Below are 13,373 nucleotides of genomic sequence, written 5' to 3'. Positions count from 1 at the left end.
TTTGAGACCGTTTCTCAGGATCGTGAGAAACAACAATCTTAACATACCATCTTCAAAATAAACATCAATTGCCTTTGGGTTGTTGGGTTTTTTGGGTTACACGTTGACTGGCAACAATCAAACTGTTTTGCAATCTCTCTCTCTCTCTCTCTCTCTCTCTCTCTCTCTCTCTCTCTCTCTCTCTCTCTCTCTCTCTCTCTCTCTCTCTCCCTCTCTTGCCTTTGTCTTTCTCTCTCTGTCTCTCTGTGCTTCTCTCTCTCACTTCTCTCTCATCTCTCTCTCTGTTTCGCTCACTTTCGCTTTTCTGTGTGATCGAGGTCGGTATTGGTATTGGCAGCGGCATGACGCGTTTGCGTGAGCACGGATTCGGGGGGCGGGGGGCGGAGGACGGGGGTTGATCTGGTTGCCCGTGTGGCGGTCGAGGTTTGCAGAGAGGGAAGGGACCAGCACATGGGACAGGGGCTGCACAGTATTTTGGGTGTTCGCGGCTGCCTGTGTGGGTTTGGTTGTGCTTGTCTTCTTCGGCCTTGCTCACTGACGGACTGGATAACCTGCTTGGTGTAGCGTGCAAGTCCCATCGCTTTGGCTTGACTTGCCTGTCGTCCAGCAACATGGCAAACTACGATGAACTGATTACTTCTTTGCAGACACATGGTCAAGATCACGTTCTGCAGTTCTGGGATCGTCTGAATGATCAAGAGCGCGCCGAACTGGCCAATGACCTGGCCTCGGTCAACTTTGATCAGGTCAAATCAGAGTTTGACACTGCCATGAGCGGTACGTAGCCTCCCAGCCGCGCCCATAGCCCATTTGACACATGGTCCCTTTGTCCCCTGGCGATCCATGCGAGCTGATTCGAGCGTGTCCACTGGCTCTGGCACACCCGGCCCACCCGCAGCCGCCTCCATGGGCAAATTGGACGACTTCATGCAGCCGCCCCCGGCCGAATCCATTGGCCACGCCGACTCTTTTCCTCCCTCAGATCAGATGCGTGAATGGTTCCAAGCCGGTCTTGCTGCCATTGCCAAGGGCACTGTCGCTGCCCTCCTGCTTGCTGGTGGTCAGGTGAGAGCGCCCACAACCAGTCTCGACCCATCCCCCGTCGTGCTTTCCCAGCGTGTTTGACGCAAGCTTGACTCGCGAGGCCCCTCATTCCTCTTCCCCGCCCCACCAGGGCACCCGACTCGGTAGCAAAGACCCCAAGGGCATGTTTCCCCTCGGTCTGCCTTCGGGCAAGACCTTGTATCAGCTGCAGGCCGAGCGCCTGGTCCGCCTGCAAGCCCTGGCTGCCGCTCAATTTGGAGGCCAGCCCGTCATTCCATGGTGCGGCCCCTCCCCTGCTTCTTTCCCTCTTTCCCTCGTCTCCCTTGCCCGGTGTCTTGTTGTTGATTGGGGTCGCAACCGCATGCTTCGTACCGTGGTTGTGTTCTGATCACAACCTTTGCCGATGCCTATGCCATGGATAACAGGTACATTATGACGAGCGACGCCACGCTGGAAAAGACACGCAGCTACTTTGAGTCCCATCACTATTTTGGATTGGACAAGGCCAACATCTTCTTTTTCAAGCAAAACGTCATCCCCTCCTTGACACCCGAGGGCAAGCTGATGTTGGGTACCAAGAACTCGCTGGCCCGTAACCCGGATGGTAATGGCGGCCTCTACCGTGCGCTGAAGGACTTTGGCGCCCTTGCCGACATGGCGGCCCGCAAAATTGAACACGTTCACGTCTACTGCGTGGACAACGTCTTGGTCAAGGTAGGTTTCTGTCCGTAGACGCACCGACCCAGCAGTCTGACGGGTGTTGCCATTTTGGCCACGTCAATGCCCGTGACTCCTCTCACCAGCCCTCCGTTTTGCAATCGCAATTTCACCGCAACAGGTGGCCAACCCAGTCTTCATTGGCTTTTGTATGTCCATCAACGCGCCAGCAGGTGCACTCGTCGTGCCCAAGGCCTCGCCCGAGGAGAAGGTTGGCGTTGTGTGCCAAGTCAACGGCAAGCACCAAGTGGTCGAGTACTCTGAGATTTCCGAGAAGACGGCCCACCTCCGCAACGCGGATGGCGCACTCACCTATGCTGCCGGAAACATTTGCAATCACTACTTTACCCGTGACTTTCTTGAAATCTGCAGCAAGCGGTACGACGAACTGCCCTACCATGTTGCACACAAGAAAATTCCAGTGGCCAACGAGGAGGGCGTGCCCGAGACGCCTACCAGCAACAACGGTTTGTGATGGGAGCGGGACTGAAGTCTGCCACCGTGTTATGCGTTCCCTTGCTTGGGTTGTGCTCTGGGTGACGAACCCTTGCCTGCCGCTGGTGTCGCTTGATAGGCATCAAGCTGGAAAAGTTTGTGTTTGACGTTTTCCGCTTTGCGGACAAGCTGGCCATCTTGGAAGTGACGCGCGAAGCCGCCTTCTCGCCCCTCAAGAACGCCAGTGGAGCAGAAAGTGGCACTGCCGAGACATGCTGTCGGTGAGTTACAGCGCCTCGCTCCGAATCTTCCGTGGGCTTGCCCGCCATCCATGCTCTTGTGCTACCCATGGAAGTCGCCACTCACTCAGCAACCTTCGTATTATTTTTACCAACCTCTCCTCTGTGATTTTGCTTGCAGCGATCTTTTCAACTTGCATCGCCGCTATCTGGCGGCAGCAGGGGCCAAGTTTGTGGTCGGTGGTCAAGAGGTATGTAGTGATTGATGACGGTTGGCTTCCTTTGACATGTGCTAGCGGTGATTGCGGTGAATGGCGGGTTACCTTCACTAAAAGCTTGTCGCCGCAGATGCCTCTTGAAAAGCTTGGGCAGGCCGAAGCCGTGGAAATCTCGCCCCTTGTATCCTACATGGGCGAAGGCTTGGAGGCTGTGGTTCAGGTTAGGGCCACAACCATGGTCACGGCCGCCATCTTCCTTTTCTGCCGCTTGCCATGGGATGAAATCTCACACTGCGTCGTATGAAATCTGTTTAGGCCCAATCTCTGTTTACGTCGTTCCCTGTGCAGATTGACGCTTGAACAGAGCAGAGTGCGCAGTGTCTTTGAGCAGTTTGTGAATTGTCTGCATGATGCACCGGTCTCATGACCCCATGCCTGGTCTGCTCTCTTTTCCTGATACTTTATGTGTCTTGATTTTATTTCGCTTGATCGTTTTTTTTTTCCCCTTCGGACCAAGGCCTCCAGAGCCCCATTTTGCGACTCTACATCGACCACATGTTAGTGAGCGCTGTCCGAATTACGAAAGCTTTGGCGGAGTTTGGTCTGCTCCTTCGAGTTGCTGGGTGACTTTGGTGGCCTTTTGACCCTTTTGAGTTGCCTGGTCGTGAAGCCAGCCACATGGAAACGGCGCAGCCTTTCAATCGACAATGAGAAACGCAACACATGCAGAATAGGTGTGCAAAGCATTGCCATCACAGCCCGGCAGCGAAATGTAGATCAAGAGGCGACGTGAATCATGGGGCTGGCGCGAATTCTTCAGCTGCTAGGCCACAGCATTGGGTCAAGAACGAGACCTGCTCGTTCATTGGGGCAACCAGACTGGCCAGGGCCTGGGTCCACACGCTGAGCAGGATGGGTTGCTCCTCGGCAGGCATGGCTTGAAAGGTAGCAACGACGTCGCGAACGTACGGCTCGATCAAAGTGTCCAATCCACGGGCCCGAGAGCTGGAACAAGTGGCTGATTGTCCAGCATCCAAACTCGGCGCTTGGACAAGGTGGGCCTGGCTCCAAGCACGCTGTGCTTCGACTGTTGGCAGGAGGGCTGACACGACTGCTGGGACGTAGCGCTGAATGGCGATGGCCATCTGGTCTCGAGGCCAATGGCGACTGGCAAAGGGGAGCAGGTTGGCCAAGAGCTCGTTGAGGAGGACCACACTGGGCGCTTCGACCCAGCTATTGACGCTCACAGATGCCGTCTCCGCACGCACGTAATGCAACCAGTAGGCAGGCAGGAGCAACGCTTGTCCTGGTTCGAGTGTCACATGCAAGGGTGTCGAGGCTGTGGCGGCTGAGTCGGCATGCAAAGTCTCCGCGCCTGATGGCGGTGTCCAGGGAACAGCAACCTGGCGGTTGTGCTCGTGTAGGGCCGGATAGACGGGCCAGACCGTGCCAATGGTGGTCGGAGGCCAGAGCCAAAAGCTCTTACAGCCTGCCAACTGAAGGTACAAGTTGTGTGAGGTGTCATAATGCAGCTTGGCTGCGACCTGAGCCGAACCAATCCAGAGGTTGCGAGCTTCTAGGGGCTGGGCCCGAGGGATGCGCCGGCGCAAATCACTTTTGTCTTGAGCTCGCAAATCGGGAACAGTTTGATTGAGCACAGGGGGTAGGTGCTGCAAGAGGTGGTGCCATCTTGGTGGCAGGCCGAGCTGATGCTCATCGCGCAGAGCAGCATCTGAAAGCGGAGTGGAGAAGTAGAGGTAGGCTGTATCCTTGTGGGGTTGTTGAGGACAGTGTTGCTTCAAGCTGTGCTGGCACTCTGGGGATGCTGGGGCTTGCGTGCAACGCACCAGATCTTGACCAGGCAAATTGCAGGGAGCTGCGTCAGGGCTGCGGCGATATAGGAGCTCCGAGTGGCTTGAGGCCGTCACGCCGCGAAAATCCAAAGGCCAAGCGCGCAGGTGGTTCCAGGTTGCATGCACGTCCAAGCCGGGCACCAACGCTACACAGGGCAATCGTGCTGGGGCCGACAAGTTTCCACAATCGAGACTGACTGTGATGTTGCCAGGTCGTGAGCCAAGAAGGCCTGGCTCTGGCTGCATCGGGGCGTGTTGTTGCACAAAGGTGACCACGGCTGCCACGCACAGCCAGGCCAGGCCATGGCGCCAGCCCCAACGAACAACCATACCGTGTGGCCCGAGTATCCTCTGCCACTTATATTCCTTCTTCAGCATGAAGGCACGACCTCCTCTGCACGAGGTGGGTGTGCCAGCAGTCCCGACATGACCGCCGCTCTCTCTCTCACACACTGAAGTTGTGTGTGTGTGTGTGTGTGTGTGTGTGTGTGTCCTCTCTCTGTCTCAAACAACAACAAAATCGACTGACGAAGTAGAGATGTTGGTCTTAAAATGAAGATTAATGAAGAGTTCAATGATTCTCTAGTGTTACTTATTGCAGATAAAATTTGCTTTGTTGTTCAAAAAGATTCAATAACCTTCATTTTTTTGATTTTTTTTTATTTCTTTGGATCGAAAAGGGGACGCAAGACAACTCAAACTCGAGGGCAGGGGCGTTGGGGTCAGAGACAGGGCAGGCGGGCGGGTGGTGGGTCAATGCCGGCGTTTGCTGCTTAGACGTTTGGCCGGGCTAGCAGGGCTGCTGATTCACGTTTTTCACAGCGGCAGGGCAGGTGTTGGACGTTTTAGCAGCTGTGCCAAGCGTTACCATGGCCTCGAACGAGGACCAGCCCTTGCTGGCTCCACGCGCTGATGCGGGCAGTGAAACTGAGGATGAAGATCATGCTCCGCTGCACGGGACCAACCCTGTGCCGGCCATATTACCTTTGCCGCCGCGTCAACGACCCAGAAGCAAATGCAACTTACACGGCGACGGAGCGGTGCGTGCCCTGCATGGTCTTGCATCCTTTCGCTCATGAGTCGCAGGCACTCGCTCAACCTGCTGGCGCCAACGATAGCATGGTTCTCACCTCGATGCGCGTGTCTGGTGTGATGGCACCACAGGCTTGCGTCTGTGATCCGTTAGTTGAGCCGTGAAGTCCGTTGCGTAAGCGGAGCCATACCGAGTGGCCCAGCGCTGGCTCATAATGATTGTGCCTTGTCTTTTAGGGCATTGGATGACAAGCGAGCTTGGCGCCACATCAAAGACGTCTTTCCTCAGGTCTGTCCAAGCACGCTTGTGACGCCGCCAAGCCAGCATGCCTCACCATCAGGTGCCTGTCTACATCTCCGCTTTTTCATCTCAAATCTCACGCGCCCTACGCCTGTACTCTGATTTTACAACTTGCCAGACTGCACTCTTTGGCCCCGAGGGTCCGCACACCAGTCAAGTCAAACAGGGCGCCCTTGGGAACTGCTGGTTTGTCAGGTCAGTCTTGTGTTCTCACTTGATTGGTCGTCCTGCAACGCTGGAGTTTGACTGAGCGCAACTGTTCTTCCTCCTCACTTGCTCTTCGGGGGTTCCTTTGCGTGTGTCTCTTCGCGGGGTAACATTGTGGTACGATGTGTCTTGCCAACAGCGCCTTGGCTGTGATTGCCTCCAAGCCGGCTTTGATCAAACGTATCGTGGACGAGAGTGACTATGATGCTGCCACGGATACATATTCAGTGCGCCTGTGGTACAACGGCAACAGCGACCGTGTGCCCATCACTCCCACATTTCCGGTTGCCGGCGGGTACGTTCCAATGCATAGGGACAGCATTGCCGCGGGGATCAAAGGAGGAGGCCCTTCTCAAATATAAGAATTGCACGGTTCCTCCTGGTGCAACAGGCTCCTGACCACAGCTAATCTTGGATGTTGTAGCTCGCTTTGCTATGCGCGCAGCGTCGCGACCGGAGCCACGCAAACTGGTTATGCATGGGCACCTCTCATCGAAAAGGCTATGGTTTGTTGTGCAAATGACCACTTGGGTGTCCGTGATCCTGTAGACTCGCCTCACTGCTCGTTGGCAGGCCACAATGTTTGGGAGCTACAGGGACTTGGATTCGGGTGTCATTGCAGAAGGGTTCTCTTGTCTGACTGGCTTCCCCTGCGAATCCTACCGGCTTCGCATGTACGCGGCGCAACCATCGGAACATTCCGTATCATCGGTAGGGACCCATGTCGGTTATCGATCGAGACGAAGCGGCAGTCGCTCTTGAACGGGCCATAAACACCATCAACGCATTCAGACGATACATGATTTCTCCCGAGTAGTAACCGTGCCTATTTATTTTCCCCTCGGTGCTCACAAGCTGTTGGTGCCCGGTGCTCAGGAGGAGGAAGGGCAAAACGTCATGGAGGAGCAGGCCGCGTCATCTAATCGAGCCACACCAAGCCCCAACCCGGGTGGGCCTGGGGCCTCAGCACCGGCTGGTGCGGGATCTGGTGACGACAACCGGCAGGATATGCTCTGGCTCCGGCTTTCCTCATATCACGATGCGGGATACGTCATGGGGGCGAGCATCGCTGATCGAGGCAACGAGGAAGTGGCCGACCCCGCCGTGGCACGAGGTTTAGAAGTGGCGTACGTGCGGCGCTTCGTCAAGGCCCGACTCTGCGCCTTACATTCACTCATGCATCCGTTGGCACGGTCTGTCTTTTCTTGCACAGGCATGCCTATTCGATTGTGGCGGTGGAAACATTTCTAGTGGCCACGCAGGCAGGACCGGCACAGCTGCAACTCCTGTGCATTCACAACCCTCTGGGTGCGAGCCAATGGAACGGTCTTTATCGGGACGCCGACCCCATGTGGCGCCGGCCGGGTTTGGCAAAAGTGCGCGAGCAATGCCAGCCCAACCGACAAGGACAGGGGTTTTTCTGGATGTCGTATCAAGACTTTTTGCGCTATTTCCACAACGTGGATGTATGCAAGGTTCTGCTGGACTTGTACGAAATCCGCCGCGAGGGTTTGTTCACGCACAACCCCTGCAGCTACCACTGTGCGTATGTGGTGGAGCCTGCGCAAGAGATTACTCGATTCGAAATCGGATTGGTGCAAAGCAGCTTGCGTGGCCGACAGAACAACGACATTCCTCAGGTATGTCATCTTCCAGCGCTGCCCCTTGTCGAATGCATGCGCACGGTGATATCTTTGACGTGATTGACGTTGGATGGTGGGGTGACTGTGCACGGTGGTGGTATCCAGGACATGTGCGTGATTATTGTTGAGCTGGACCGGGAGCATGAGCTAAAGGATTTTGTAAACGGATCCTTGTTCATCGCGTCTCGGCCCAAGGTGGCGGTAGTGCATTCGCCCACGTCCAGTCAAGTGCGCATGCTCAAGCCGACTTGTCGCTATGTGGTCTTGCCCATCTCTTTCAACGGCTACGCACGATCATCCCCGCGGCCACTTACAGCGGCATTTTTTGCCAATGGCGACATGACTGTGCGAATGCACGAGCTTGCTCCCCGCGATGTTGGGTGGGCGTTGGCCACAACCTGCCGACAGCGGGGCGAATGCAGCAATCGCAACACCGAGTCCTTCCGGAACGGCATGGCCGTATACAAGGTACGGCGAGCTTGGAATGGCGCGGGCGATCGTGAGGCATTGCCCTTTGATGATCATATGGCCTTCAAACCCAAAATGACCGTGCTCACGTACTACGGGATTGCTGGGGTTGGCGCAGTATGGCACGTGGTTCGCGGCTGAAAACCGAGCACTGGAAGACTTTTTTCGGGTTCGGATAGAGGTGGAAGAGTCGAGCAATTATGTGTCCAGCCGGCATGCAGAGATTTTGATGGTGGAGGCGACGCTGCCGCCCATTACCATGCAATTCTTGGTGGCATACTCGAACATGGTGGCCGAGCAGGCAGCACGGATTGATTTCCGCTTTACCTTTGGAGTGGTGAACAGCATGGGGTTAAGTTTGCCGGCGTTTGCACATCCGCGACAGTCGAGCATCCACCATCCGCTTCGTATCCCAGGTGCGCTTGAGGAGGCCAAGCGCCTGGCCCATGCCGGTTGTTGTGTGTTGTTGTGAATCGCCTACTGCCAGATGGGCACGCGAGTGTGCTTGTATGCCAAGGACAGGGGCAGGGGCGGTGTTGAGAGGCAAGTTTGGGCTCGTCAGCCTTGTGAGTTTGTGCGTTGATTTGTATTTTTACTTTACATGTTAGCAATTTTGGCATGCGCTTTTTGTCTTTTGTCTTTTTTTTCTTTTTTTTTTCTCTCTCTCTCTCCTTTCTTGCCAGAGTGGTAGGTAGATAGATTACAGAACGCCGTCCACGCATGCGGGCGCGTTTGTGCATTGGGGGGCGAGAAGCGCTGTTCAGGGTTGTCTCATAATTGATCTGAGCCATCCATCGCGTTTGGCACACGAACAGAAGCTGACTTTCATGTCCTCTTCTTGAATCGCGACGGGTCATGGGATGCGCGAGACCCACCTCTGGGTTGACGAGCGGTCAATCCCATTCAAAGACGTATGGAGTTACACCACACCCATCCTCGGCCGCCTGCCAGACGCGTGTGCCGTGTGCCGCCGCGTGCTGTGTGCTGCGAGCCAACCCAGTCAGTGTGTTGTTGGGTAGGAAACTCCGGACGCACGCTCCTCCCCCGATAGATAACAGCGGGTCGCGGTGATGACGTGAACCTGCCCATGACGTCGCCACCTCTGTGCGCTTTTGGTAAGGCACAGTTGCACGCTGGTAAGACTGCTCACCCAGCTACAAATACCTAATGTATAACTGCATAAAATAACGTTATGGTCTCGTTGAAAACTACATCAACCATCAAGTCAAGCAGCATGTTTTCAGCATTGCAAAATGTGTGGTGGGTGTGAACATGTAGCACACGGTAACGTCTCTGGTCTACATCTTCTCAAGTTTCTTCTACATCTTCTAACATAAGATACATTAGGGATTGTGAACGAAACGTCAACTTCCACTGGCTTGTCTTCGTGACCCATTTTCTACATGACGCCACTTGCGTCACCCTCTCATTGCAGTCACTTTGTCTCTCTCGCTTTGTTTCTTTCTTTGTTTATTTTCTCTCAGTGTGACTCACACTCTCTCGTTTTTTCTCTCTCTCGCTCTCTCTCTCTCTCGCTCTCGCTCTCTGTCAAACTCGAGACGCTGAGGGGTTGTGCTGCTGTCTGGTTGACGGGGTCGCGCTCGGTCGCGCATTCGCTTGCGGGAGGCGGTGTGTGTGGGGGGCGGGGAATAAAAAAGAGGGTGCTTGTGTATGGCGGAACTGTGTATGCTGGAACTGGCGCTTGGTGAAGGGAGAGCAGGGCGTGTCCCGACTCGGCCTTTGTCGTGAAAAAGTGGGCGCCGGCGACATGGCTGCGGATGCGGAGGATCTGGTCCCGCTCATGTCCCAGTATGGGCTGGCTGGCAGCGGTGATGAGGATCTTGACCAAGAGCATGTCGATGATCACGCGTTCCTTCTCGACAGTCAAAATTTCAGAGGCAACTCAGAGCAGGAGCTAGCCCTTCAACGCCAACTTGCGCCTCGACACGTCTGGAAGAACGCCAGCGAACTCTTCCCCGGGGTCAGTCCAGCCGCTGCCAGAACTGGGTCACACGCACGCACGCACGCACGCACGCACGCACGCACGCACGCACACCACCTATGTACTTTTCCTGAATGGCGTGATGACCATTCTTAATTTGCTCTTCTCCCCTCGCGCTCTTTGCTGCCTTGTTGTAGTGGCAGCTTTTTTCTTCCGAGGGACCCCGACTTTCCGATGTCCGCCAGGGCGAGCTGGGCGATTGCTGGCTTCTCAGGTTCATGCCCTTGCTCCCGCTCAGCTTCTTACCTACACCTTCCCTGTTTGCGTCTTTGACGAGTTTCGTATCGGTCTCTCATATCTCCTTGTCGTCTACACTCGGATCTCCTTGTCTCCAATGTGCGCTTCCACGCGTGGCCTGGCTTGACCTGCCCTGCGATTGGGGTCTTTCCTTGGACTCTGGCTCGCTTTCTTGTTCTCCTTGCAGCACGCTCGGTGTGCTGGCCTCAAAACACGATGGCTTGGTGCGTGACATTGTCGATACGTACTCCTTTGATGCTCACTCAAACTCCTTCGAGGTCAAGATCATGTCCCACCGCTGCATAAATCCGCTTCGCGTGTCCATGACTTTTCCTGTGGATTCCCGCACCGGGTAAGCTACCCCCGCACGGTCTTGTCTTTGGCCGTCCTGTGAGCTGGGGAAAAAAAAGAAGAAGAAGAAAAGCAAATGGCACATTGACAATCGTGACAATCGCGCAATCCAAAAGGCAAATCATGGGTCTCTCCTCATTTGTCTTGCCCGTCCAATACCATGTGCGTGTAGGAAACTGATCTTTGCACAAGCGGGTCATGATCGACATCGCGGCACAGCCAATCTTTGGGTGGCTGTGATTGAAAAAGCCATGGTCAGGCATGCGGTTTCGCGCCGGGTCCACTTTGTTCAAGGGCACCAACGCGCGTCTTATGCCAACCTTGATCGCTCTCGATGCAGGCTATGCTTGCGGGCAGCTACGCCGCACTCGTAGGAGGAACCGTCGCGCAGGGCTTTTTCCATCTCACCGGCTTTGCTTGTCGATCTTTGCCGCCCACCGTACTTCGTGAAGCCTTCAAGCTGGTCAGCCCATGCTCATGGAAAGCCGAAGCCATGTGCAACTTTTCTTTTGTTGTCACTTTTTTGGGCATGCTCACTTCACGTATTTGGCGCCATGTAGCCCGATCCGCTTTGGCGCTATTTACAGCGCTGTGAGCAGGATCGATGTATCATGGGCGCCAGTATCCGTCAGAGCTCGCAGTCTTCAGCCCAGCGAATCTGGCTTCATCGCGCCGGCGCCGGCGTCGGTTCATCAAAGGACGGGCAGGCCGCCAATGTCCGGGGTCTTGAAGAAGGGTGCGCCGTCATGTTCTCTCCGCATCTCGCGCTCTCTTTTTCTCTTTCTCTCCTCGCTCTCTCTCTCCTTTCGCGCGTGCTGATCTATCTGTCAGGCCACCTGACTCAACAATATTCACGTCTTGCCTTTGGCTTCACACTCGACCTTAGACATGCCTACTCGATCGTGGCGCTCAGAGACTTGCATTCAATACGCCTCGTCTGTTTGCATAATCCACTGGGCGCCAGCAAGTGGTGTGGGGCATGGTCCGATCAGGATCCGCAGTGGCGCGACCTGGCGGGTGCAACATCTCTTCGCCAGCAGGTTGACGGCCGACAGGCACATGGGTACTTTTGGATGACCTTTTCAGATTTTCTACGATATTTTACCATCATTGATGTCTGCAAAATCCCCCTCAAGCCCCAAGACCGCTCCGTCGCCACTTGCAATGTGCCGCGCAGCATTGAGCATCCCCATTTTGGATTTCTCATCGTGCCCAAAGTCGACATGACTCACATTGACATCAGCCTCATGCTTCACGAAAACCATCTGCTTGGCAGAGACGAGCCATCATCGGTCTGTTTTTTGTTGCGCGCCAAGCCACTCTGGACCAATCTGAGGTTTTCTCATGCTTATCTTTGCTGTGTATCGTTGGCTCCGCGTTGCTTTCAACACCACATCCGACAGTTTATGCACTTGGTCATTGTGGAGGTGGACGCCCAGCTGGTGCCGCTTCATTTCATGGTGACCACAACGCCGCAACCCATTTTTATGCACTTGGCTTATTGCCCAATGAAACTGCGGGCCGGTCACCGATACCTTGCCATGCCCATGAGCTATCATGCCTACCTTCAGGAGGGTTCATGGGCGCGTCGCCAGTCGGAAAAATTTGTGCTCGCCGTGTACGCAGAGCCTCGTACGGTTGCCTTGCAAAGAGTATCTTTGTCCCACTCGGACGTGGCTCGGATCATCTGTCTCATGTGTGTGGAGAAAGGCAAGGAGGTGCCTCTGGTGAAATCCGCTGGCAGCATCAAAATTTTTCAGGTCAGATTGTCTGTACCTTCGCTACCTTTGAAACCGTTGTCACTCCTTGAGCTTTGGCAGCGCTTGCGTGCCGCCTTGGTGAAGTCACCGTAGCTTTGACTATTTTTGCCTTGTGCCCTTCTTTTTTGCTTCACAGTATGAGAATCTACTGGTTGCCATGAATCTGGATCGGCGAACCAACTTTGAGGTGGAGGTGCAGATTGACGCCAAAAACTATCGAAGCACCCGCCTCAGCCAAGACCTTGATTTTCATGCCATGCTGGAACCCGGTAGCTCGGCATTCATGGCGGCCTATGTCCCCGAAGATCTGCGCCAGCCCTCCAACTTTAAGATGAAAAAGGTTCAAGTGGCGGCGACAGCAGACACGGGCCAGGACGGCACCGAGGCTCGTGTGCCGCGCCTACATGCCCCCTTTCGCGACATTCACGAGCCGGCCATCTGTCTCAAACTGAGCAGTTGCTGGGCCTGGCTCAGGCCCAGCCACAGAAAGGGGGCGACTCATTGATCCCTCCATGGCTTGGCAATGTTGCTTCATGTGCCTGAAATCAGCGTGCCACCTGGTGATGCCCACTTCGTGCCCCATCGGTTGACCGCGCCTCGCTGGAGGCATTGATGCGCCTTGAGTGAGGCGATACATACTCTTCTTCTATACGAATTTCTGTTGACCTGCGTTTACCTTTACCATGATTATTCTATTTTTTGTAACTGCCTTGGAATACCCTACCAATTGATGCTGAGCATAACAATGTTGACAATGTAGTGAAAGTAGACCTCAGATGGCTTGCATTATGCACCAAGTCACTCGAGTCCATCGGTCATCGGTGCGAAGGAAAACAAAAAAGCAATCGATGCAAAAAAGTAATTGA

General features: G+C 54.9%; 5 protein-coding genes across 5 annotated transcripts; 4 read left to right on the top strand and 1 right to left on the bottom strand.

Moving 5' to 3' along the window:
- Positions 1-277: 277 nt before the first annotated feature.
- Positions 278-2,701, top strand: MONBRDRAFT_37533 (uncharacterized protein; the record flags this gene model as incomplete). The annotated part of the gene is made up of 8 exons (XM_001746887.1): positions 278-317; positions 565-777; positions 899-1,065; positions 1,175-1,323; positions 1,470-1,758; positions 1,883-2,228; positions 2,336-2,477; positions 2,617-2,701. The coding sequence occupies exons 2-8, from the start codon at positions 612-614 to the stop codon at positions 2,699-2,701; spliced, it is 1,344 nt and encodes a 447-aa protein (XP_001746939.1). The 5' UTR covers positions 278-317; positions 565-611.
- A 746-nt stretch (positions 2,702-3,447) lies between these two features.
- On the bottom strand, positions 3,448-4,836 carry MONBRDRAFT_26419 (uncharacterized protein; the record flags this gene model as incomplete). The annotated part of the gene is made up of 1 exon (XM_001746770.1): positions 3,448-4,836. One exon carries the CDS (start codon positions 4,834-4,836, stop codon positions 3,448-3,450), a length of 1,389 nt encoding a protein of 462 aa, XP_001746822.1.
- A 582-nt stretch (positions 4,837-5,418) lies between these two features.
- On the top strand, positions 5,419-9,723 carry MONBRDRAFT_26418 (uncharacterized protein; the record flags this gene model as incomplete). Its single annotated transcript, XM_001746886.1, has 12 exons — positions 5,419-5,546; positions 5,776-5,827; positions 5,880-6,034; positions 6,186-6,341; positions 6,471-6,552; positions 6,596-6,757; positions 6,923-7,239; positions 7,260-7,686; positions 7,795-8,157; positions 8,276-8,573; positions 9,216-9,293; positions 9,593-9,723. 12 exons carry the CDS (start codon positions 5,419-5,421, stop codon positions 9,721-9,723), a joined length of 2,349 nt encoding a protein of 782 aa, XP_001746938.1.
- Positions 9,696-10,752, top strand: MONBRDRAFT_37532 (uncharacterized protein; the record flags this gene model as incomplete). The annotated part of the gene is made up of 3 exons (XM_001746885.1): positions 9,696-10,138; positions 10,398-10,495; positions 10,584-10,752. The coding sequence occupies exons 1-3, from the start codon at positions 9,926-9,928 to the stop codon at positions 10,750-10,752; spliced, it is 480 nt and encodes a 159-aa protein (XP_001746937.1). The 5' UTR covers positions 9,696-9,925.
- Positions 10,753-11,642: 890 nt separating this feature from the next.
- MONBRDRAFT_32888 (uncharacterized protein) lies at positions 11,643-13,248 on the top strand. Its single transcript, XM_001746884.1, has 3 exons — positions 11,643-12,039; positions 12,151-12,507; positions 12,644-13,248. The coding sequence occupies exons 1-3, from the start codon at positions 11,821-11,823 to the stop codon at positions 13,010-13,012; spliced, it is 945 nt and encodes a 314-aa protein (XP_001746936.1). The 5' UTR covers positions 11,643-11,820; the 3' UTR covers positions 13,013-13,248.
- Positions 13,249-13,373: the final 125 nt, after the last annotated feature.

Source organism: Monosiga brevicollis, genomic scaffold (genome assembly GCF_000002865.3).
Source record: "Monosiga brevicollis MX1 MONBRscaffold_14 genomic scaffold, whole genome shotgun sequence".
In the NCBI taxonomy this organism is placed as follows: Eukaryota; class Choanoflagellata; order Craspedida; family Salpingoecidae; genus Monosiga; species Monosiga brevicollis.
This window is presented reverse-complemented; position numbering and strand designations above follow the sequence as displayed.